This window comes from Seriola dumerili, unplaced genomic scaffold (assembly GCF_002260705.1).
Source record: "Seriola dumerili isolate Sdu_G_001 unplaced genomic scaffold, Sdu_1.0 BDQW01000449.1, whole genome shotgun sequence".
NCBI classification, from domain to species: domain Eukaryota; kingdom Metazoa; phylum Chordata; class Actinopteri; order Carangiformes; family Carangidae; genus Seriola; species Seriola dumerili.
Window position 1 is genome coordinate 3,459,314 of NW_019174704.1, and position 24,815 is coordinate 3,484,128.

General features: G+C 39.4%; 1 protein-coding gene across 1 annotated transcript; it reads right to left on the minus strand.

Moving 5' to 3' along the window:
• Positions 1-421: 421 nt before the first annotated feature.
• On the minus strand, positions 422-24,443 carry trim37 (tripartite motif containing 37). The gene is made up of 25 exons (XM_022762611.1): positions 24,268-24,443; positions 22,833-22,913; positions 21,549-21,650; positions 20,761-20,801; positions 20,242-20,358; positions 19,895-19,982; positions 19,488-19,610; positions 18,118-18,241; positions 17,196-17,263; positions 16,686-16,810; positions 16,389-16,439; positions 14,751-14,832; positions 13,704-13,780; positions 12,933-13,112; positions 12,667-12,781; positions 11,424-11,615; positions 10,824-10,957; positions 10,461-10,543; positions 8,583-8,810; positions 7,108-7,416; positions 5,595-5,744; positions 4,410-4,608; positions 4,210-4,301; positions 3,234-3,344; positions 422-2,944 (listed from the first exon to the last, which is right to left on the minus strand). The coding sequence occupies exons 2-25, from the start codon at positions 22,851-22,853 to the stop codon at positions 2,898-2,900; spliced, it is 2,859 nt and encodes a 952-aa protein (XP_022618332.1). The 5' UTR covers positions 22,854-22,913; positions 24,268-24,443; the 3' UTR covers positions 422-2,897.
• Between the last annotated feature and the right edge of the window lie 372 nt (positions 24,444-24,815).

A 24,815-nucleotide genomic window follows, 5' to 3' on the forward strand; every position in this document is an offset into this window, starting at 1 on the left:
TATATTTTGATACTAATATTAAGTATTCTTACTTAAATAAAAACTTGGATGCAGGACTGTTTTTGTAAGAGCATTTCTACACTTTGGTATTGCTACTTTTACATGAAAAGTACTTCTTACAGCATTGCAGGAAAAACAAGCACTCAACAGGTTGGAAACAAAACCCCAGGATAGCCAAACATATTTGGAAGAGGAAACAGGCCAACAGATACATTATTACCCAAGCTGTCTGCTGTAAACATCCATCACAGTTCACAGACTTTCTGCTTCAACTAGGCTATATAACCTTTTGTACAATTGTCGATTCTAACTGTTTTACATTCAGACATTACTGTTTTAACCTTGCTGTGACGATGCATTATCTTCCAAATGCAAAGTAATGTGAGACAGAAGACATGAGATCATGGCATCATTTCCTGAATCATAAAACATTTTATTTATTACACAAAAAGAAAATGTACACACCAAATAATGCACAGTGCAGTCTGTGAACGTTAAAAACAAAAGTAGCTTTTGACACAACAAGCACAAAGAAGAGAAAAGGTTAATAAACGGTGTTTCCCACGCCTCCATCATGTAAATTAACTTGTGAAGCAACAGTAACACAGGAAAAGTCGAAATCACATGATCAGCTTGACTAGAACTGTAGAGGTGAATCATTTCAAACATCAGTTTTACTTTACTGGATTTCTGTTTGACCTGACATGTCTGGTGAGAACAACTTCCTTCCTCTTTCAATCCAGCCAATAAAGCCATGCACTTTCAGGCACATGTACAGCAAGCTTATATGCCAAGATATTTACAATGTAAACTAATGACTGTAGAAGCGTACAATATATATATATATATATATATAATATAATTTCTTTGATCTAAAATATTAAGGGGCCTTCAAAATAAGATATGGCTCAATGAAAAGGACAGGGTCCACTTCAGAGTAAAACAACAGTCTTACAAAGTGCAAAAAAGTCTGTTAAGCATGTCGTTCTTCTGTTCTCTACTTCATCAGCTGTAACATAGCATGTCAATGTGACATTTTCTCCCTATTATGGGCACCATTTTTCATCAGTGTTTGCCATGTGTACTGGGAGTACTGAGGTCAAACAGAACATATAAGCAGAACCAGGTACAGACCACAGCAGACATTTGATGCGTCACAGCAACAAAACAGGTGTTACTAATAACTTTAATTTAAGATGAACACTATTTACCTGCTTCAGTTTCAGGGTCCTGGTATTGTTCATGCTGGTTAAATGTCATGGCTTACTTATATATGAGAGAGCCATTGTTCACTCTGTTAGTAACAGCTGTACTTTTCCTACTGTGACAGATCTAAATGTCTGCTGTGAAAAAGTCCCATTGCAGGTATTTTTGCATTTGACATCTGATGGAAAAAAAACTGACTTTGGCCAATGGTGCAGTCTAGCTCAAAGTTTCCACCTGTAGAAAGCAGTGCTGTTTGATTTAGTGTTAATCTCCAGTCCGGAGAGACTACCTCCATGTCAACACAGTAGGATCTGAGGGAGAAGTAGATGTGGATCTTGCTAAGTTTGGACAGAGCCAAGCTAGCTGCTTACCCTCGTTTCCAGCCTTTGTGTTAAGCTAGGCTCTCCCGCTGCTAGCTGTAGCTTTATATTTAGTGTACCGATGATAGTGATATCTCTTCGCCAGAAAGTAAATAAGTATATTTCCCAAAATGCCAAACTATTTTTACAACTTAACATTAATAATAATAGTAATAATAAGAATGAATAATTGTAGCTCCAGTCAGGGATGTCCAAGCAGATGTCGAAGCAAAAAGACCTACATGGACATTGTTATGGTGTCAGATCGGCATCATGCTTCAAACTTTTAGCCAGCAGCCGTTTTATAATCCATGTGACGTGATCAATCAGCCTTTTTCAAATGTCAAATGAAGACAGAAATTGCAGTTGCCGCTGCAACTGTTATTAAGGGTGAAGGCATTTACATAAATATGCAGGAAAGCTACTTGAGGAAAGGAAGCAGTGAATTTATGCAGTTGACAAGCTGCAGTGTCACTAAGACAGAGTGTTCGAGGAATGAATTAAGTCTTTTAAGTACCTTTACTGGGAGGTGCATGGCTGAAGGAAGTTGAGAAGGTGTCGAGGCTGAAGCCCAAAACAGACCGAACTATACAACAGAATGCGGTTATAAAACACTAAGCTCTTATGGACAGGCTATAGATTATGTACAGTTTATCCTTAGACTTGCAAATATGTTGGAGACTTAGTCCAATTTACAAAAGCATTTGTACACTGAAGGTAACAGACTTGTGTTTAAAGTTAATTTAAGTGACTAAATGCCCTGTAGTCCAGGTAAAATGTGAAATGAAAAACAGTTTTCATGCCCTTGACATTTTTAGAGATTCAGTCATCGCACAAATGGCTGTGGTAGTCATAGTCAAGTACAACCCTAAATGATGACCAGTAAATGCAGCAGGGTGAAACATCAAACTTCTGAGGTCAACATTGAGTAGTCAAGTCACTGAGTGTAGACAGAAATAGTATCAAAGTCCAATTTTAAGAGAGGTCGCAAAATCGCAATGTTGGTTCTCTCTCTTAAAAAAGACAATGAATTGATATTATCCTGTCATCTAAAAAGTTAATTAACTGGCCTGTCATTATCATTATTTCTGTCGTGGTCCAATTCTGGAAATATTCAGGACACCAAAAGAAATGATTCTATTTCTGGACAAACAGGTGATCAAACAGCCAGGTTGTTAAATTGTCTTCATTTTGAGTTCATGCAAAACAAGCAGCTTCTACTCTACAGATCTGTGTAACTAGCATGTGTGTTGTCTCCGGCCGTTATTGCATCGCTGTGTGGCCACTGAGAATAAAGCAGCGGGTTGCCAGGTCTGACAGACTGAGAGGGAATCACCTGTCAGCAGGCAGACTCATGTCATCAGACAGAAGCTGCTCTCCTGGAAGAAGGAAGAGGAGAAATAACTTGCATGTTCCTTATTACTTTTTATCTATGCTCAATCGTAAACAAGAGTGTGCATACAGCTGAGGTCAGGTTTAGTAACATCTCTGACACAATAAAAGCATACGTACGAGACGCGTCAACACCTGTCAGTTTGTGCTCAATGTCCCTAATTTTGACACTGACTTTGTCAAAAACTTGAAAGTGCCCGTTGGTGGATGTGTCTCACAGTGCGGTCTTTTTGAGAGTTCATCATTGTTATCATGGACATTGTGTGTGTAGGTTACCTGTGCAGGGAGGAGTCTGGTTGTCGTAGCGAGAGTTGTTGCTCTGCAGGGCCTCGTCCTCAGTGTCGCTGTCACTGCTTGTTGCTGCCACCAGGACTGAGGGCGACTGATCTACAGACAGGACAAGACAGGATGAGACCACTGGTCCTGTCCTTTCTTTCACTGAACATTTAGCAATTTTTAGTTTAAGGACAAAAAAGAAATAAAATACAGAATTATACCTAAAATTACTTTTGTTTATCTCAGTATTGTTCAGCGCAATGACATCAGGTCACAAAAAGCACAGAGAACAAATAAAACTCATCAATACATAAATAATAAGATTAAATCTCATATTCTCGATTTCCCAAAACAAAAACTACTTTGACTTTAATCCACTGACACATCTGCAGACAACAATGAAGAGACTTACAGACACAAAGAGCAGAGTAACACCACACAAAATGTCATCACATGGCTGATTTTCAATAGTAACAATTTACAGGTTTGTTAACCTGCAGCATATCAATAAAAAAAATAATAAAATGACCATGAGTGATGCAGTGGGGTAGGTGCTGCTCGATAAACAAAAGCAAGACCCAAGTTGTAACAAACCGAAATATTATTTTAAAATCGTCACGTGACAGCTGTAACAGATCAGAATCTAAAGAGAGCAGATATTTCAGACAGAAATACTCTTCAGGCGTGTAAATGTGCATCTTACTCCACAGAGAGCTAAACAGGTGAATTTCTCTTGAACTTAAAATGCTGTAGAAGTGTGTCTGAGGTTTAAAATGTAGTCTACAGTTCACTATAACACAGTATCACTCTCATCAGTGGGAGAGTAGAAAAAAAACATTTTTATAACTAAAAGGCTGTTACTCTAAAAATTAATTTTAGGAATACAACCAGCTGAATATTCCTGCACATGCTGAACTTCCAAAGAAAGAAATTATGAAACACATTCATTCCTGAGGGTGGCAGAGAGTGAACCGACCTTCATTTGACTGTGACTGCAAAGCGGGTCCCTCCAGCAAGGACTGATGGGAGTTCCCTGAGCTTTCAGATTCACAGTCCAACATGGCTGCCCTGTGGCAGGAAGAAATGGAAGAGTTGTAAGACAAGAGTAGTTCTCTGTAGTTTGAATAACAAAGCTGTCTGCTACATTTTTCCTGTGTATGAGTCTCTGAGACGCACCCTAGGGTCCTACTGCCACAGTTCTTGCTGGCAGTCATGTAGGTTGGTCCCCCCAAGGAGAAGATGTCATCCTTTGGCCCTGAGGTCCCATACAGCTGCTGCTCCACCGAGTACTGCTGCTTGGAGGTGGAGGCCTGCTCTGATGAGGAACTGCCAAGAGACACTAGGGGGCCCTGGGTGCCCTCAGACTTCAGCACTCCTGGAGAAGAGATAGGAGCAAATACAAAAAGACATGGGTCTTACTTTATTTTTTGTTGTTCTTTAGTTCAATCCAAGCAAATTAAATATGTTATTTTCAAAGTTTAATTTAAAAAAAACATTTTGTACAGCTAAATAATAATTTTGGTATTTAAACAATTAGACTTTATTAGAATGAGACTTTTATTTGACATCATTTTTTTTCTTAGAGTGAGGCAAATGTGCATTGGGAAGGGTCAAATGTAAAACCTTGAACATTGTAAAATGATGGAATACACTGTAAAAGTTTTTTGGAAGGAGACGGACATAGTGCTAAAACAACCTACAGTTAATCACAGACCGGCCATTAGAGCTGCAGGAACTATTTTAAGTCACGGTGGAACGGTACAGAGGAGAGTGAGAGCAATGTGAAGTAGATGTTATTTGGTATATTTTAAACTCCACTACAAAGATACTTCAAAATACATCAAGTACATCCCTGATCCAGGTAAGTACACTCATTGATTTTGTTATATTGCAATCAGTAGGAGGATGCTACTGAATGCTAACAAAACAAGGAACTGTACCTTAAAGCTGCTCTAGTCAATATTTTCATTTTCACAACAATGGATCAGCTGAACACACAGAGATCCATCCAAAGATAGTTATCATCTGTTCAGCAGTACTCATCAGCTCTACAGAGCATTTATTGTGTGTTAAAGCTCATTGCTTTATTTTGTGCTGTGCAATTTTATTATTTTGGTTCACTGTCACCACTCTCATTTGTGTTGTTTCCAGCTACAGCTTCCCTCATTTGGAGTTGTGTTATTACTGGACAAATACCAACAATAACAACTCCAAAGGCAACTGCTAACAAGCTTGCCAAATAAAATTCTGAGGTGATAAAGTCTATGTTGTATTTACAGCTTGTTTCTATTGACCCCAAGTGGCCAAACAAACCCAATACATGCAAGTTTAAATAGTAACCCAAGTTCATAAACTACTGACCCTCTGCACCTCCCAGCCCGTCTTTGGGATGCAGGCTAAGCTCTGAGGCTGCCTCTGCCCCTCTCAGGTCCTTCTCCATCTCCTCTGGACTCCTCCTCTTCACAACCAGAGAACCACTGCTGTCCAGGACAGGGGAGAGAGATTTCCTGGCTGCACACAGAAAAAAAAAATATATACACAAATATGTAATTATCTCAGCTTTTTCTGACCCAATAACTGGGGATTCACATGTTACCATCATCCATAGTTAACTTAAAACAAAATATATGGACTCCTGCTTGCGTGAGACCTGTGATCCTTGTCATTTGCAGTCTAGTCTAAATATTACCTAAGTATCTCAGGGTTATATACAATCAAAAGTATGTCAAGATAACTCTGTGATCAAGCCAAAAAAGTCATCTGCATTGTTTTAAACCAAAGTATGGAAAAAATGAGCTGCTGTCCGCCACCCTTGGCTCATTTTTGCGCTGGTGAAGTGGCATTGCTTACAGGAACAGAAATTAATTAAATGATAACAACTTTTAAATGTCATTTAACCAACCCAATGAAAAAGAGAAAGAGAGTCATACATGGGTCTGATGTCTGAAAGTGGTATGAGTCAAACTGGAACACGAACACAGCCGCTTGCATTTTTTTTGGTGTGTCTCCACAGTTTCACAGTGATAAACAAGCAGCAATGGTCGTGGTGTGTATTCTCCAGTGGTGCAATGTTCAGCTCTGACTGCTGCAGTAGCATCTGTGACAGACTACTGGCGTACTTCTGTTGTATATGTTCCCTGTTATTTTGAGAGCCTCTGGACAGAACAGACTGACAGTCCCAATAACTAATATTATATTAATTCACTATTCAAAAGTTAAAATGTGGATAAAATTAACATATAAATACATTAGTGATGACGGGGCGATATCATTGGAATGTTACAAATTATAAGGAAGAAAGTATGTTAAGCTCCTGTAAAGTCAATAAATCTACCACATAGTGGGCCTGAAATAGGTCCTCTGGAGGCTTTTTATGTTTCAGTGCTTGTTGATACTGTTTTCGTTTTTAGTCCATGCTACATCTCTTATTATAGGTTAGATAAGCCATTTAATGAAATGAAATACTAGACTGCATAGTAGTCACATCTCATTATTTAAAGATGGCGGTGTTTCTCCTCAGACTTCTGTCAGCAGCTGGGGGTAAATATTCTTTTCTCTGGAAGCTGATGGATCTCAGTGGTAAACTGAAATTTTACAGATAATGTTCTGTCAGCTTGGTCTGTACCGTTGCTACTTTTTCCACCAGCACATACTGCTGTGAAACTAGAAGCGGTTTTTGCATAGCTTGATATTTTTGGGGTTATTTTTAAGTCAAAACAAATACCCATTCAGTTCACATCTTCAAAAACTCTTTCTTTTGAGGGAAACTTTTTCTGTGTTTGTGTACAGTTCATGAAAAAAACTGCAACACTATAGTACTACAGTGGCAGTAGTGGCTTAACATCATTAGCATTAGTAGTGTGGCAGTCCTCACCAGGGCGGCAGGGCCTGGACCGAGCTACAGCTGCTCTCCCCAGGAGGTCCAGCTCACTCGGCTTACGACACGCTGGCAACTCTGAATCAGCATGGTGAGAGGGTACATCCTCCACGCTGAAGGCCCCTGATGGGCCAGGCCTGGGCTCTGTGGTCCCCCGAGCCTCCAGCACTTGACTCTTGACATCAGACATCTTGCTACGGACTTCTGCCATCTGAGCCTTGAGGCGGATCAGGACCCCTGAGTCTGGAGCTGATCGTCGCACCACCTGAGGCCGCCGCTCTCGTTCTTTCCTGGAGTGAGGATGAGCTGGAAGAGACAGGAATAGGAATGGGATGTCTGTGTTTTGCTCAGTGACAAATGGCGTAAAATTGTCTCAAAGTATCTCACGTCATAAAATCAAGAATCAATCCTGTTTGCTGATGACAGCATATACTTTATATACAGCATATATACAATATAAACTATACTGGCGAAGAAGCAGTGCACAGGGTAGAGCTTGTCTCACTGTAAGCTGCCTGCGTTACGTTATCTTCACAGGGGAGATCTACCAGTTATGCTAAAAATATCCCATGAAGTTTTCCGTTTACATTCTGTGTAATCAACGCACACTATGTATGCTTATGGCCTAAGAAATATATTGAATGCATTTCTGTCCTCATAAAACACTTACATTTTTGAAAATCTGCATTGTTAACATCCATGTTTGCTTGCTAGCGCTCTTCTTCTTCTTCAGTGCTCTTTGCACTGACATTGGTGCACTCGTTGCTGCGTTACTACCACCTGGTGATCAGTGTAATAGTGTGAGGCCTTTGGCAGGAATGTGTATTGCATCACCCGCAGGTGTGTGCATGAGACACAAATAACATTGTGACCCACTTATAAAAACACTGCTCCATAGTGCTACTAGTGGTGAACAACTCCACAGGGTACCTTTAATATTGTTTTCTACTGTTTAGTTTATTTAGGGAAGTGAGTTGTTGCAATTTGGTTTCTTTTATTTTGCTAATTTGTTACCACCCTTGTTAGATTTGTGGTGTTTGATTTGTTTAGCCATTCTGAAGTTAAAGCGCCATCATTGCAACACTCTAAATAACACAAGTCTTCATAGTCAAACAATTTGTCTTTGTGGCTGCTTAAGATTTGGGCAGGATGATATGATTTCAAGTTGTTCATTAGGCACCTCTACAAATGGCATGAAACACTTCCTACACTATATCAAGTATATGGTGTCTCTAATATCTGGGCTGGTCACAATCACTGGAGAGAAATTAAATGAAAATTGTATTAGTGTTCTCTCAAATGTGTGGTGTAGAGTGAAAAAAGCCAAAGTCAATGTGTCCCTTTTAAAGGTAAGCCTTATATAGTTGCTGTAGAGTCTCCGGAGGGATTTCTTTGTGTGGGATTTTAGGTATTGATTCTCAGTTTAGCTGGAATGATTTGTTGTTAGTGAGCTGAGAGCTGTGTTTACAGACCTTGGCTGTGCAGGAGAGACACAGGAGGCCGTGGCTGAAGCCCCCACAGAGACTCCACGCTGCTGCGCTCCTTCAGGTCCAGCAACTGGATCAGGATGACCGGGTCAATCTCCAGGAGGCTGTTGCTGCCTGGCCCAACAGCACCACAAGCAGCAGCTCCGCTACTACTCGCACTACGACCAGCGGCAGCATTGCGAAGTAATGAACGTCCACTGGAGCTGGAACCACCTGCAGATAAGGCAGAGGACAAGAGTTTATTGATAATTAAGTCTCCATGTTCTTTCTTTGAAAGAATTTAACGCTTGGTCATTTTTTAGGGGTTAAAACTACTAACAAGGAATTGAAAATGTAAGAGAATATTTAAGCTCAACAGAAATGATATAATTTATATTGTGACACATTTTTTTCCATATCATTTAGTTCAATAGCATCCGCTTGCAAACAGGATGTTTCGGTTTTTCATGTAAGAGATTCTGTTACTTCTGTAAAAATCCTGCATCAAAAAATAAGATCTGGGCTAGCTTTGCAAGGCTAAATTAGCATCAAAGGAATTAATTATTATTAAGAATAAAAAAAAATAATTACAATAACACTGGAAGAACTAAAAATATGCAGTAGCATTTTGTTGAGCTTGACTCTCCTTGTTAACAGAGTGAACACACACAACCCCCTCTCACATGTACACATGCAGACACCAAGTGTTTCTATATCAGCACGCTGCAAGGGGTCCAGTGCACCAACAATGACTCATCCTCTTCATGCCTTTCAACACCAACACAGTCAAACACACTGAAGGAGCTGCTTTGAGGCACACCATCGTATCACTATGTTCTGGTTATGCAGTTGTTAGACAACACAAAAAGATTTGATTCTGTGATTTCTCAAATAGTGGCAGAAGCATTTATTTGCATCAAATGAAGAACAAGGCTTTCATCTGCAGCAGAACATTCAATATTTACAAAGGTGAGGATTTCTAACTTTTCCTTCCCTTAATTTCTTTGGTTGGCCAAAATAAACAATTTGGAGGTGTCACCTTAGGCTCTGGGAAACTGTGATGGCCTTAGTATTGAAAATAATCACTAGTTGCAGCCCTACTGCTGTTCACTGTTAATACAAACTTAAACTAAAACACTTTGAGCAGTTCAGGGGCATAATCCCTTCAACTCCCACTGAAAGTTTTTGAAACATCTACCAGAGATGTTAAGTTTTTGTATACAACAGCTTAGTACAGATGAATAAATGAAAAGCATTACTGGTGTAGTTCTACTGCTCACTGCTGTACTAGTGATTCACTGGATGTTTTGGGCTAAAATTGAAGTGGACAGATTGGTTTGTCTTGAACTTTGGAATGCATTAAAAAATAATTTTGCTCTCAGGTGACACTTTTCAAGTTTCATGAGCCAAAATATGGATGTCTCTTCACAAATGGCAACATGGTGACAGCAAAAAACGTGTCACTTATCACTTTATATTATCCAAAATGGGACAAGAACAGTGGACAAACAGAGTTCTGTTAATATTACACTAGGTGTCTGCAAGGGTGGATAGGTTTTTGCAGTGACAATATGGTTATAAATTTAGGCTGCATGCCATGTTGAGAGAGATTGTGCAGACCCTTGAGGACATGAGCAGGTTATAAAATTTATTTTACACAGGCCCTTGAGGTTATGCAGACGTAGAAAATATAATTTGTCCACCAAGTTTCATTGAATTCTGTTGACAAGTGAGGTGGTAATAAACAGAAAGACAGATCTCCTCTGCAGAGGATGAAATCTATTCCTACACAAGAGGGGTAAAACTCTCAACTGTGGGATTTACATAATGTGTATACTATAATAAATCATGAAAAATAACTTAATATCGTTGTATGATTTATACCTGTGGCTCCGGCCAAGTCATCGGGAAGCTCTCCTTCCTCCGTCTCCAGGTTCCCAATGAAGTCTACATCATTTTCTCCTGACCTGTGCAAACATACACAAACACAAAAAGTATTCAGTAATTATGCAACTGTTAAATTTTATGATTTTATGATTAACATTTGATTAACATTTCATTACAGATGGGTAAGCAGGTATGAAATTTCCTTGTGTTACTATCCCTCTGCCTCAGCTTAGTAAAGAAACTCAAGGCTTTATCACTCCTTTACATTTTCAAAGAGCAACAGCAAAATGCAAAAATTATTTGGGTTTCTGGAACATCAACAAAACTTTACAACAAGAGAAAGTGAGAAATTCTACTCACATAGTCTCCTCATCTATGTCGTTCTCCTCTGTGTTGCTGGTGGCTGTGGAGCTCCCTGAGGTGCTGCTACCATCCAGTGGGTTCACCTCCTCCTCTGTCAGACAATCCACCTCCAAGTCACCGTCCGACAGCTCCTGACAACACAGCAACGCTACAATCATATCAAGCTCATGGCTTTGTGGTACAGAGATATCCCCATTTCTTTAATAGTAACTTCCTTTCAACTTCCTTTCTACTTTTCAACTCACAGAGCCTAGTGCAGCTGTGTTTTTTCCTTCCAAAGTCCAAAAATGATGGACGTTCAAATGTCCCAACAATTAACTAAAGCTATTTTGCAGGATATATATTTCCAAAGAACAATATGGGATCAGACTGTATCAGCTGTATGTGAAGGACTTGACTGAGACATCCCTAAGTTTTGGTAAATGAACAAAATGTACTATGAAACCATTTCATTGCCCCTACAGAGGAATAGATCACTCCCTCTTATATGATCCCCACAACTTCACCTGATCACGAAGACTCAGTCAAATAAGTCAACAGAAGGATGCACTAAGCTGCAACCTTAGTCTGGTGGAGTACTGTATATCCCATCCTTACATTAGAGTCATCCTGCTGGGTCCTCTCCTCCTCTTCGCCTTTCTTAGTGTTGGTCAAAGTGGCCTGGATGTCATCGTCACTCTTCACTGAGCGAGGGTCTCTTTCAGAGGCTGTGGTGCCTCCACCGAGCCTCAGGTCAGGGGGCGAGGAGCTGCGTGATGTTTGACGGCGAAAAAGCTCGATGGCCAGCCTCTGAAATCAGAAATATGAATCAGTCAGGACGACTGATAGATCTGTCACAGATAGACATTCGCTTATTTAGAGTAGTTAGAAAGCAGTTACAGTTTCATGTAAAAGTTTGGCCAACCCTGGGCAAATTACATATTTTGTTGATTTTTTGAAGTGAAAGACAGTAAATACTGTACATTTTCTGGTTCATATGTGAGGATTTGCTGCTTTTCTTACATTATAGTAAATTTTATATCTCTGGGTTTTAGACTTAGACAAAACAAGACATGTGAAGATGTCACCTTGGACTCTGGGAAACTGGGATAGATCAAACAATAATACATAAATCAACAAAACAATTGACAAAAAAGTCATTTACTGCACGTGTGTGATGTGATATCCTCTTCCAGTGGACATATTTTATGGAAAAACATACACACAACTTTTTTATCTTAAAATACACAGACACATGATTATAGGTAGAGGGGTTGCCTTAAAAACATGTTTTGTGTTTCTTAAGCCTTTACCTTTAACCCCTTAACATCCAGTTATCCTCTTTTAGCTTTTTAAGGTTGTTAAAATTCATCTCATTCCATTGTGTCTGACAGAATCATTTCCATTCTGTATCATCTTCGCCCTGCTTTTCAATAAAGCTGTTTAATGTTCACACTGAATGAAATATTCAAGCTCCACATTTTTTAACGGCCCCATCACATCAAATGGAATTAACCGAGATGTCTGTGCATTTAAGATGGCACCGGACACATTTGGTATCTTTGGAATCTCCACTAGAATCTAAAGTACTGGTCTGCGTGTTTGAACGATGTATGCACCAGCAGGTCGGTGAGGGTAAAGGGTTTGAGACGTGATCCCCTAACTTCACAAAGCTGCTGTCACTTGGAAATCTAAAAACTCGACTGAATTCTAACAAGGATCTCACTCACTCACTCACTCACTCACACGGACGGACGGACGGACGGACAGACAGACAGACAGACAGACAGACAGACAGACAGACAGACAGACAGACAGACAGACAGACAGACAGACAGACAGACAGACAGACAGACAGTACCTCTTTGAGGTTGTTGATCTGCTGTATGTAGCCGCTCTGGGCCGACTCCAGCTGGCTGATGTACCAGTACTGATCTCTGCACTTCTGGAAGAAGGTGGGTGAGCGAACCTGGTAGCTGTACAGCACACATATATCAAAACCAATGACACAGTGTTACTCTATTACAACAGACCTGCTTTTCTGTTTTTCTTTTTTCTATAGCGGTGCAGATGAGCATGCGCTACAGGATAATGATGGTGTGTCTGTGTGTGTGTGTGTGAGCCCACCAGAGGACTAGTGTGTCGGTCTGCATGTTCAGGTAGCCCTCGCTGGCCAGAAGGTCCAGTCGGAAGAAGCGGTTGTAGCCCCAGCATTCACCAACCTCAAAATCTGAGGCGAACTCCCGAATGATGTTCTTGGTTGGGTCACTGGAGGCCTGATGGACCATCTCCACACGGTACTCATACCTGCAAAGAACCAAGATAACATCACTACACAGGAAAATACACAATGAGAGGTGTGAGGAGAAGGAATCCAGGAGTTTCAGATGTTGTTTTACTTAAACAACTGATTGACAATGATGACTGATCGGATATTTCACTTCACAAAGATGTGGTTTGTTTTTAAACATAAAGGTCTGAGCTTGTGTAATATTTCAACAACATACACACTCGTATACAACTGTAAGTGTCAAGGGATGTATACTGTGTATGTATACTTATTCATTTAAGCCTTAAAATATTTCCACTGGAATGCTGCCATCCAATAATGAGTACTGCATCCTTTATAAAATAATTATTCATGTTTTTTCCTGTGTGCTTATTGTGAATATTATCACTATTTTTATGCCCACAAATAAAACCTTTTAAATAAGATAAGTTAGCCACAGGCTTAACAATTAGGAAAAAGGAGAAATATATAAAGATTTTGGTTGAGAAATGTGGGGTTTGACGGTAAGAAAGAAAAGCAAGGACAGATTTACCTAAAGAGAAGTTTGCAGAGAAAGAAAGGAGATTTATGATGAAAAAAAAAAATATATATATATATATATATCATACTTTGATGTTTCAGGGAGTCCAGCAGAAAGTTCCAAGAATACAGACAGGTAGTTTCCACGGACCACACCATTTCCATCCTGAGGAAACACATTACAAGAGTTACTAACAGAGACACACGCACTGCTTTTAGGGCCTATGCAAAAGTGCACCATGAAAAGCAAGCATGTGCAGCAAAAAAAACATAATGGTGGTGGAGAGCAGCTAATGATGGCTCACAGTATAAGTCCTGTTTCCACAGTACACATGACAGGAAAAGGAAAGCAGAATAAATAATTAATGAGCATCTGACTGAATGTAATTATTCTTGTAGGCTATTATTAGTTTATTTGGTGCATAAGTTCACTCCTCAACAAGCAAACCAGCAGTGTTTATGCAATGGAGAGCAAATACAGTGGTTGTGCACTTCCAACATACTTCATAAATTATTCTCTGTTAAAGTGAAATAGAGGGAGTTTTTAAATTTATGCAAAAATTTTAAAATTAAAAATTGTCATCAAATAAAAATTGGGGGGGAATGGATCCTCTTTTTGTGGTTTTCTGTAAACCACACCTTTCGGACACAATTTTCCCCAACCCGAGTGGTCAGAGCAAAATGCTCAATGTCCTAAATTGTCCTAACAAATTATTATTACCAGTATTAGCAACACCACCATGGATTTAATTGATAAGTGACTGCAGTTGCAGTTTTACCCCAGGTGATGTGACAGACTATTTCTTAGCTCTGAGCAGTTGAGAGGAGACTCCAGGAAGTTACTGTGCCCAGTTTTGGCGGGTCTGGTAGGTTAATTTTGTTTTCGTTGTTGCACAGACACAACCTAGCTGTTTCCTCCTGTCTCCAGTCTTTATGCTAAGCTAACAGGCCACTGGCTATAGCCTTATATTTAATGAACAGATATAATAATAGTATTGATCTTCACATTTAAATCTCCACTAGAAACCGGAGACGTTTTATTCCTAAATGTCAAGTGAGATTGACATTTGAGAAATAGACCTTTCCATATTTCTTCATATAGGGAAGATATTGAAGAGAGGAAATGGTTCACTCACAGGGTAGACTTTAAGTCTCCAGCAGAGCCCAGATATCTGTAGAGGAGGGCTATACACTGGGTCAGCCCGCTGCCTCAGGGTGCTACAAACACACAAATATCAAACAGACTCATATCAAAACTTGTGGATAACTGGGCAGCTGTAACAACACTATGCGTCCTGTCTGGAGCTGTGTAAATACATTTACATTTTCCTCCTCGCTTTTTTTTTATGCATTACTTTTTGGGGCCCTGCTGGGGCCCTCCAACTTTTAACAACTTTCAAAGTGGAAAAAGCTTGAAACAGATTCAGTGGTGGGTGGAACTGCTTCAAGGTGCTCCTCATCTTCTTTGTCAACAACCATCAGACCCCACTGTCTCAGTCATTTGTGTTTTAGTAACAGCTGCTGCTGTCTGTGTAACTAGTAGAGGTAGTAATGAAAGATGCAGCTAATGCAGCAGAATTCCACAAAGCTGCCCAGCATTTAATAAGAATTTTATTTATCATATTTTGCATATCATAATTTCAAGTTACATCAAAAATCTGACCTACACTACATTAAACAAATTATTTTCCTACAGATTTTCACTTGATTTAAAACATCAGCCACTGAAAACAAGTGTACATACCCCTGAAGGTGGGGATATACTCGAAACCAACTATGAATGTCGCCCAACTATGTCTTAAGGTTAAAGAGTTTATAGCTGTTCCGAACGACTGCACACAAATAAAAAAGGTAGAAGTGCTGCACCCTCCCCGAAAAGCAAACTGTAGTCAAACGGCACTGAACAACTGTCTACTTCAAACACTGTCAGCTTTAGACCAAAGATTAATGACGAGACAAGACAAAACCTGCAACTACTTGCAATGTTTACACTGTTGCAACCAGGCGAGACGATGTGTCGTCTCTATAGCAACGACTCTGTACTTTTGTTCTAACTGCAGCTTCTCAGGCGTTTTTGTAGCTGGATACATAAACATAAAAATATGAGTAGTGATAGGCAGTTACTTGCTCTAGTTGCAGATGTATTGCAGCAGTATTGATGAAATGGCAAAAACATAAAAAAACAAGAGGGTCATGAATTTGGCGCAAACACCCACACATTGTGCAATGTGACAAAGGGCAGTTGGTTTTTATATCTTGTTTGAGTAAATTTTAAAAAAGGAACAGACACAGCTGTTCCTCAAACACATTCATGAGTTGATCTTTTCTTTCCTCCGTCCAAAACTCATGTCATTTCGGCTGTTTGTAACTGACTAGCTATGAGCTGATTGGCTGTTCAAACAGATGACGTGCTTTCTGTTTTAAAACCAGCCACTGGCGATATCACAAGCTGAGTTGCAGGTGACTTCGCCAGCCAGCTTGAGTTGAGGTGAGATGGGCCAGTTTCCACCACTGCAACTTTTCCCTGCAACAGTCTAAAACCGTTTTGTTTCGTCATGAATCTTTGCTCTCAACTCGCCTTAAAGATGTTGTTTAAAGATTGAAGGAGCTGTCTGAATCTATGACCACAACAGAAAACCCCATTTTTTAATTATTTACTAAGACACACACACACACACACACACACACACAGCTGACAACACAGTAAAATAGTACTGAGGCCATTTCTAATTTATATTATCTGCTGCAGCAGCTATGGCTAAATAAAACCCTACCTGAAGTTGACCAAAACAAAAGTGCTGGAGTCATAGGCAGGGACCAGCTCACTGAAAGCACAAAGAGGAAGGATGATTATACACAAGAAACAATGAATAAAGCTGTAATTCGCAGTCACTGTCAGGCTATTCTATTCTGTCTCATCATCCATTATGACAACAAACTGATGAATGAAAAACTAATTAAAAGATTAATCGTTAATGATAATATTTGTTTAAATGCAGCCATAGCCATGACATTTTGTTACACACCTGTTGGGCCATGAGACTTAACTTGACCTTTCCTGAGCAGATTACCTGGTGAAGTCTGGAGGGACCGGTGTGGTTACGAAGGACTGCATGGGTTTCCGATGGACCTGCTGGAACATGAGCAGGATCTCTGGGCTCTTGGAGATGAGTTCACTTTTACTGCAGGAGTGAAGCTGTTCAACAAACACAAACAGCAAAATCATAATGTTGTAGCCACCAACAGGCAGCTAAAACATCAGCAGTGGCACGTTGTTACAGCTGAGAGATAGGCTGGCACATAACCCCTTGTAATACGCAGAATTGTTTTTTCCACTTCAGCCTTAGAACAGATTAAACAGTTATAGAGAAGCTAGTAGGCAGATTTTGTCATGTTTGGACAGAGCCAGGCTAGCTGTTTCCCCTTGTTCCCAGTCTCTATCTACATATTGAAAGCTAAAACATGAGAGTGGTATCAATCTTCTGATCAGCAAATGAGGAAATATATCACACAACAAACAAAACAACAATATGCATTACAGCTAAATGAATGGAAGCTTTTAGGTGCTGCAGACTACCAACCTGATGCTCCACCTCCTGCAGGAGAGATTCCAGCAGCTCCGTCTCCTGGGTCAAGGACGTCTTCTGGCCTGGTGGGGAGGAACACATTTCTATTTTCAGTGTACTTGTGCTGAATGTCAGACCTGATGGAGGTTGGTGAGTGCGCGTGGGTGGGCATGTGTGCAGGTTGTGTATGTGGGCGCTGAGTGCATGCATCCACTCAGTCCAGATAAATATTTCATATGTACATTACCCATTGCTATAAAAGGCGTCTCTCACTGCTTTCAGCAGGGAGTGTGCATATTTTGTTAGGTTAAGGTCTCGACCTTCAGACAGTGGATATACAACATTGATGGTTTACTCTATCTGTTAAAGTGCTTTTTGTCTTTTAGGTTACATTCAGACATTACATGACATTAAGGGAATGAGCCAAATGTGTGCACAGTATTTGGCACCATTTTAAATTCATCACAGGTGCCACAATGTGATGAATAAATTCTCTTTTTAATTCCTTATTACTCACACGCTGCATTTTGCTACGCATTCATTTATTCACCCATGCAGGTGGCATGGATGAAAATCTAGGGAGGGACAGCTGGTCCAATTATTACTATGGTTGGACAAGGTGTTTTTTTTAATTACCTCTTCTGCTAGAGCTTCACCATCAGGAGAAAAAAGATTTTTAGCCTGATTTGATATCTGCCAAACAACTAAGCCTCATTCACATTTTTTTTTGCAAGTTAAAGTTAAGTTAAATCATGATTTAGTGAAGTAGCAGTAGTTAAGATCTAAAAAATTCATAAATATCAATGTCTCTAGCACAAAAATAATCAGTGAGAAAAACTACCCCCTTATTAAAACCATTACTGCATGCAAAGTCCCTGTGTGTAAACCCAGAATCAACACGGCTGCATTGTGGCAGTGGTGTGTCCTGGAGTCCTACCCATGAGGGTGATGAGTTTGTTCTTGAGCTGGTTGTCCAGACGAGCGATCATCATTTCCACTGCATTTCTGATCTCTCTGACCCTCTCATCCTTCGCTCCCCTGACAGCCTCTACGTTCCTCTCCTGACCCAGCGAACACACACACACACACACACACACACACACACACACACACACACACACACACACACATCTTATTTTAACAGATATAACAGATATCAGATCTTAACTGAAATATTAATATGTTATTGCCATCTAGTGGATATAAGCAATACAACAGACATACTTGCATACTTGAAAAAAAGTTACTTATCACTCACACATTTACATGTTTACAAAAATGTATTTCATGTCCTGCCTCATGATGCTCAACTAAATGAAGTGGTAGTTGAGTTACTTAAATAACAACCTCGGTGACCACCAGTTGTATGTAAAGCATTTTCCTGGCTATTCATGCTGTAAGTAGACGACAGTTATAACATGAGACTTCAGAGGGGACCTGACTGATGTTTGGATGATCACTGTGGTCTCTCAGAGTTTTTTCCTCTCTTACCCTGTACCAGAAACAAAACAGAGGTTGTTTCATGTTTTATTGAACTTATTTTCTCTACTTGTGACATGCTAATTTCTGTAATGTTTTATTTGTTTCATTGTTGTCTTTAGAAGGCAGAACAAGAAACGTATTTATTATCTCTCTCTGTCTCTCTACATTTAACCCTGTGCTGCTGATGCCTCCCTATCACTGTGGTTGCTTTCAATTCAGACTTTAGCGGTTGCAGTTACAGAAGTGTTTCAGAAACCTCTGATCCAGTAAAACTGCATGCCTTGTGACGCTCGGTATTAATATTACTTTATATCTTATGGCAACATGTAAAATTGCACATTCATTACTACTCTTTGCTACCTTTTTGTACAGAGCAAATTCAGTGGAAATCAGCCCAATAGATTATGAGATTTTGGGTCTCATGCAAGAACCACTCACATGAAAAGATTTGTTCTCAACTGGCACATACGAGTGATTGATGACAACTTATCACATTCAGCAATACGTGTCTCAATTATGCTCGTAATCATTTTATGGCCAGTTTGTGCATTTAAGAAAGTTTGGGGTGACTCTGACTTGAAACACAAACAAATCTCACAGAAGAAATTAAGCGAGTTGTAGCAACAACAACAGAAATTTTCTTGTATGAAGCCCGCTGCATGCACAGATGATAATTTTTCCAGAGGGTGGCGCTACAGGAAAGCTCACAGTGTCCAAAAGAGAAAGGTTTAAACCTCTGAGAAGGGTGAATGTATCCAAGAAATGTCATGGCCATTGGTTTTTAGATTTTGACATTTCTTAATAAAAGCAACAGGCAGTCCTCACCACTTCCTGCACTAGACTGATAAGCTCCATGAGCCGGCGGCGGAGTTTGGCAACCTCCTCCTTCACCTTGGTCACATGCTGCTCATAGATTTCCACCAGAGGCTTGAAAGTGTGGCCACCGTGCTGGACACAACAAAAACATCAGTTACTACATTTCAGTTTCAATGTGAAGATTTACTGCCTTCCTCCGTCTTACCTCACTGTAAGTTGAACATTTTGTGATTTTGTAACAAAACAAGTAATGTAGCATTACGAAGCTGTAATATATTTTCTGACATTTTAATCGATTACTTGAAAAAAAGTTTCAGTGGAAAAATGCAGCCCCACTTTTTTTTCCCAATGATTATTAGGTGTTTGTGGCTTTGCATGCAAAGTGCAATCTAAAAAAGAAAGAAGTGAAACGTTACCATGCCTCCCCACAGAGCACACTGATGACAGATGCATTTCTTACAGGTCCAACAGAAAACACTCAGCTTCTCATGGTGGTTCTCACATCTATGGAAATCCAACAACAGGATCATCAGAGGGAAAGAAAAAGATTTTTAGGAAACTTTTTTAAACTTTTCAACACTCATTATGATAATATAACTAGGTCACCCCAAAGAAATCTCACACCAAATAAAAGGAAGTGACAAAGCCACTCCTTGATGTCTTAATAGGTCATATAGACTTCCCTCTCAGACAGGACATCACCTGAATGTTTAAATACAACTTTCAGACAAAACAGAGTGAAAGAGCAGTAGGAGGTGCTCACTTGTCCTTGTCATTGTCCTCATGCTTGGTGAGGCTGCAGAGCTGCAGGGTGTCCAACTGCTGGGTGACCTCCTCTGCCCAGCGACAGTTGACCAGCTCCCTCAGCTGGAGCGGAGCCCTGTGTGTAGAAAAACACATTTTTATTCCTTACCTCATACCGAACACCTCACAACAGAAGAAATACTAAACAACAAATTACATTAATTTAAGTTTTCTAAACATTGTTTGTATCCTCTATTTTAATGCTGGTGGATGGATGTATGCGTGTGTGTGTGTGTGTGTGTGTGTGTGTGTGTGTGTGTGTGTGTGTGTGTGCTAGATAATAAATAATAGTGTGTAAGGCTGCAACTTACGATTATTTTTTCAATTAACCTAATATTTTTTTCGATTAATCCTCGAGTCTATAAGTAATAATGAAAAACAGTGAAAACAGTGAGAAAATGTCCATCAGAAGTTCTGTGCAGTTTGAACACTGACAGACAGTATGGAGGGTTGCAGAAGTGTGTTAGCTGCAGCTTACCGACAGTGTGGACACTGGGCTCTCTGCTCCGTCAACCATCGCTGTTAAACAAGAAATTTCAAATTACTAATAATTGTGTCTAAATACAATCAGTTCAAAAGTTCTGCTATTGTTAAATAAACATGATTCTGCAACTGGCAATACTCTTATTATGACTAAAACCCATGATGACCAAAACCAACAATGAATTGATCCAAACAATTATATGTGCAGCCAAAGACAGACATATCCTATTCCTCTGTGCCATAGAGATCAGTTGGTGTCCAAAAACTATTAAAAAACGCATTGTTGAGCTACACCAATGTACTGGGTGACACATTCCTTCATTATAATAATCACAGCTACTGTAGTTTATTTGACCCCATCCCATATACACTGTGCTGCTGCTGTAAATACTCAATAGAGCACCAAATTATATGAATATAAACTAATCCCTAACAGATGCACTATTTACCCTGTATGAGTGATATTTAAAAGAGGTGGGTCATTTGGGTAGGCAGTGAGGGCTCCGTTTCTTTCTTTTTTTTTAAACCCATCTCTAGTGAGTAAATCACTCCCTCATGTTGACTTGGGCCTGTTCAGGGTATCAAACTGTATATTCACCCTTCCTTAAAGCTCAAATATTAAGCTTATATCCGTTATACATAAAAAGAATGTGGGCTATCAAATTTTATGCATAATTAAACAACTATGTGTATTAATACCAGTATTTACTACTAATAGCAAAATACAGAGTGGTGCTGTGAGAAGAACATCTTCTACTCTCTGCCTGGTGTGAACAGACTTACTCGTATGCAGCTGAAGCAGCAGAGTTTGGAGCAGTGTGGGCAGAGGCGAGCATCCCTCAGTTTCTCCATGCAGATGAAGCAGCGAAACACCTCAGCGATGCTCTGCACAGGGAGAGAAGATGAGATGACAACTCACTAAAAGCTGCACAGATCACCGAAGTGTCAATAACACCCAACATCACTTAGACACAATGTCAGCAAAAAATTGTATGTTTTAAAAAGTTTAGCAGGTTTATTCCAAAGATGTTTTAATGGATTATAGTGAATTGTAGATTTGTACTTAATGAGTATAGAGTAAAAGAGATGTGTAATTAAATACTAAATAGTAAACTGATCTGCACTGAACTTGGTGGAGAGATGGGACATGGGCCATGGAAGAACCCATTAAATTTTGGGATCATTTCTTATGAATTCAAATTTTATTCTCTGAGGTCTGGTTTATATTGTTTAACAATGGCCTTGGCAGAGCACTGCGCTTTCTCAGTGCCCTTATAGTTTTGATCCATTTCTCTCTGTTGTACTCAGGTTTCTCGTGCAAAAGAGGTCTTGATATCAGTGGGTTTACTTGATTAGATTATGTTTATGATTAAAATAAGTAGACTTATGTACTGTATATTCCATTTTTCAAAGGCTTCTGTCACTGTGGTGGTTCTTAACCATCTGCATCTTTGATCATGATCATGATCTGTTTTCTGCTATTAACTACTCACAGTAGTTCAAGACTCTTGTGAGTCCCAAGGCTGAAGGCAGAAAATGCTTTTTAGTTTGATTTCAATATGAAGATGATATATTTCTGTATAGTTACTGTCAGTCACAGTCATTGTTAATTTGCCCTTTAACGTTAATGGTAGTACAAGCAGAGGGTTTCAGTCACTAGCTGTGCACTGAGCAGATCTGTTCAAAGTCCAACAATTTTACATAGATTTACATACATACATCAGCACAGGACAGTTGCAAGACACCACATAAATAACATTGAGATGTTATGATACGTTCCAGAGCTTGGATGTTCTCCCTCTCTTGCTAACTTTATAACTGGGTTTTGACTTCAAAGTATTTGATAATATTGTTGAAAATGTGTCGATTCTCAGATGCACTCATGCACACACACAATATTTTCCATAACTGGTTAAAGGTCTATCAGCCTCCAGCCATTGGCCTAATCAACGGATCCAACTGACTCACTGTTTCAACATCTGATACACTGTCCAGCTTTCAGACAAACACTCAGGCAGTGAACATTTAGGATCTCCAGCTGCATGGCCTGATGTGTGTGATACATACCTCAACACTTTGTTCATCCATGTCAGCCAGTTTGAAGCTGTTGATCTCAAGGACAAATCAAAAGAAGTCGTAGCCAGTGGTCTAAGAAGAAAAGTAACGTTAGAGACACTATAGTTTGGTTTGGTAATCCTTAACACGGGGTGGTATTTATGCTTTTAATGTTTTCTAAGCAATCACAACAATACTACTACAATTCAAAACCATTTAGGTCTCCACCAAAAACAGTTTCATTATTGGCTGACATGCTGATTATTTTGTCATGTATGTCAGAAAACAGTGAGAAATGTGCATTAAAATTTTCAGAAGCCCAAAAATTATGTTTGTTTTGTCTGACCCAACATCCAAAAGCTGGAAGCTTAGAAGGCTTTTGTTAAAATAGTTTCATTTTACTTTTCTGTCAATCAACTGATCAATCAATCAATTAATTGTTTCAGTTCTAAAACATTTCTCACTTTCAATTGCATTACTGTGTGTTGATCATTTGGGAATAGTGAAATACAGAAAGACACAAAAATCACAGTTTCACGTCTCGAAGTTCATATCATATAGAAGAAGATGAACTGAAATAAACTGAAACCATTGGTTGCCTGGATGGAATGAAAAAAAACAATAAACAAATCTGCAGCATATTTCACATCACAACTTTAATAATTCTTTTAAGTCACTTTTCATATAAATATGACAAACATTCATGGTTCCAGCTTCTAAATTGAGAGGATTGGTTGGTTTACTTTTTAACTATTATTTTAATACTTTTTTTAAATCTATTTTTAGTAATTTTGAGCTTCGAAATAATGAATGAACAAAATGAGCTTTGAGAAGGTGTCACTTTGACTTCTGAGTAGCTAATTGTGCATTAGTCATTATTTTCTGAATGATCACAAACGAAACAATCAATCAGTTATCGGAGGCACATACAAAGTTGTAGTTGCTTTTCTATTATGCATGAGTGACCATAATCTAATGATATAATACATAATAGCCACAGTCATAGGGTAAAGTTTTCAGTATTGAACACTTTTATTTAAAGCACATTTACCTGATAATACTTATATTTTTTACTTATTTTACTCGGGGCATTTGAAGAAGACACCATTTGCTGTTTAAAAAAAGACTACAATATCTGAATGGTCCTTCAAGAAAAGCACAGACCATTCTACATAAATGCTACATTAAAGCTACAAAACACAGTCTCCCCAGCCAAAAGGTGCTGTCATCACCGCTAGCTTGTGTAGTCAGTGCCAGCCAACACTGAGAGGCCCAGCATCAGCAGACACACTGACAGCTAACCTCACCGCGTGCAGTCATGACAAGAGCTTATATTTTGTGGTATATCTATTTATATAAAATTAGCGGACTCGGAAAAACAGAACATATTTATATAAAAAATATGAGGCTAGCTAGCTCGCTGGTATTAGCAGGATGGCTCACTCACCTTCCCAGACTCGGCTTCGTCTGTCACACCTGATAAGCAAACGACTTGAAAAACGGTGCTACATTATATATTACATCTACTAGCGCACAGCAGGGATCGTCTCCGCTGGTTTAGCGACATTCAGAGACTAAAATAAAGCTCGGTTCCGCTGTGTGAGGGCAGAAGTGACACTATGGTCCACAAGGGATGGAAAAACGCCTGGTGTTTTCGCCCTGAGTTGGAGATGTAGCGGTAGCGCCTGCTCTGAAGCCGTCTGTCCCCTAGCAATCACCAATCACACGGCTCCTCTTCTTCTTCTCCGTATGTTATTGTTTCGCGTTTGTCAGACAGATGAAGGAGCATTACCGCCACCGTGTGACCGGTCACGGGATCACAGAGGAAACCGGCATCTGAAAATGATTGAGTAGTCGATTGGCAGAAAATTTATTTGCAACAAGTTTAATGGGTGATTAACGATTAAAGTATTTTTGGAAGAAAAATACCAAAAAAAATCTATTGCTATTTTTCTCAGTTTTCTATGATAGTAAACTCAACATCTTTTTATTTTT

What these genes read in the sequence shown, in the direction of transcription:
- trim37 (XM_022762611.1), bottom strand. Translation starts at nt 22,853, where the DNA reads ATGGATGAACAAAGTGTTGAG. An exon ending in GTCCCTCCAGACTTCACCAG is followed by an intron (nt 16,440 to 16,685) that starts GTAATCTGCTCA and finishes TTGTGCTTTCAG; the next exon opens with TGAGCTGGTCCCTGCCTATG. An exon ending in GACATAGATGAGGAGACTAT is followed by an intron (nt 10,544 to 10,823) that starts GTGAGTAGAATT and finishes ATGTTTGCACAG; the next exon opens with GTCAGGAGAAAATGATGTAG.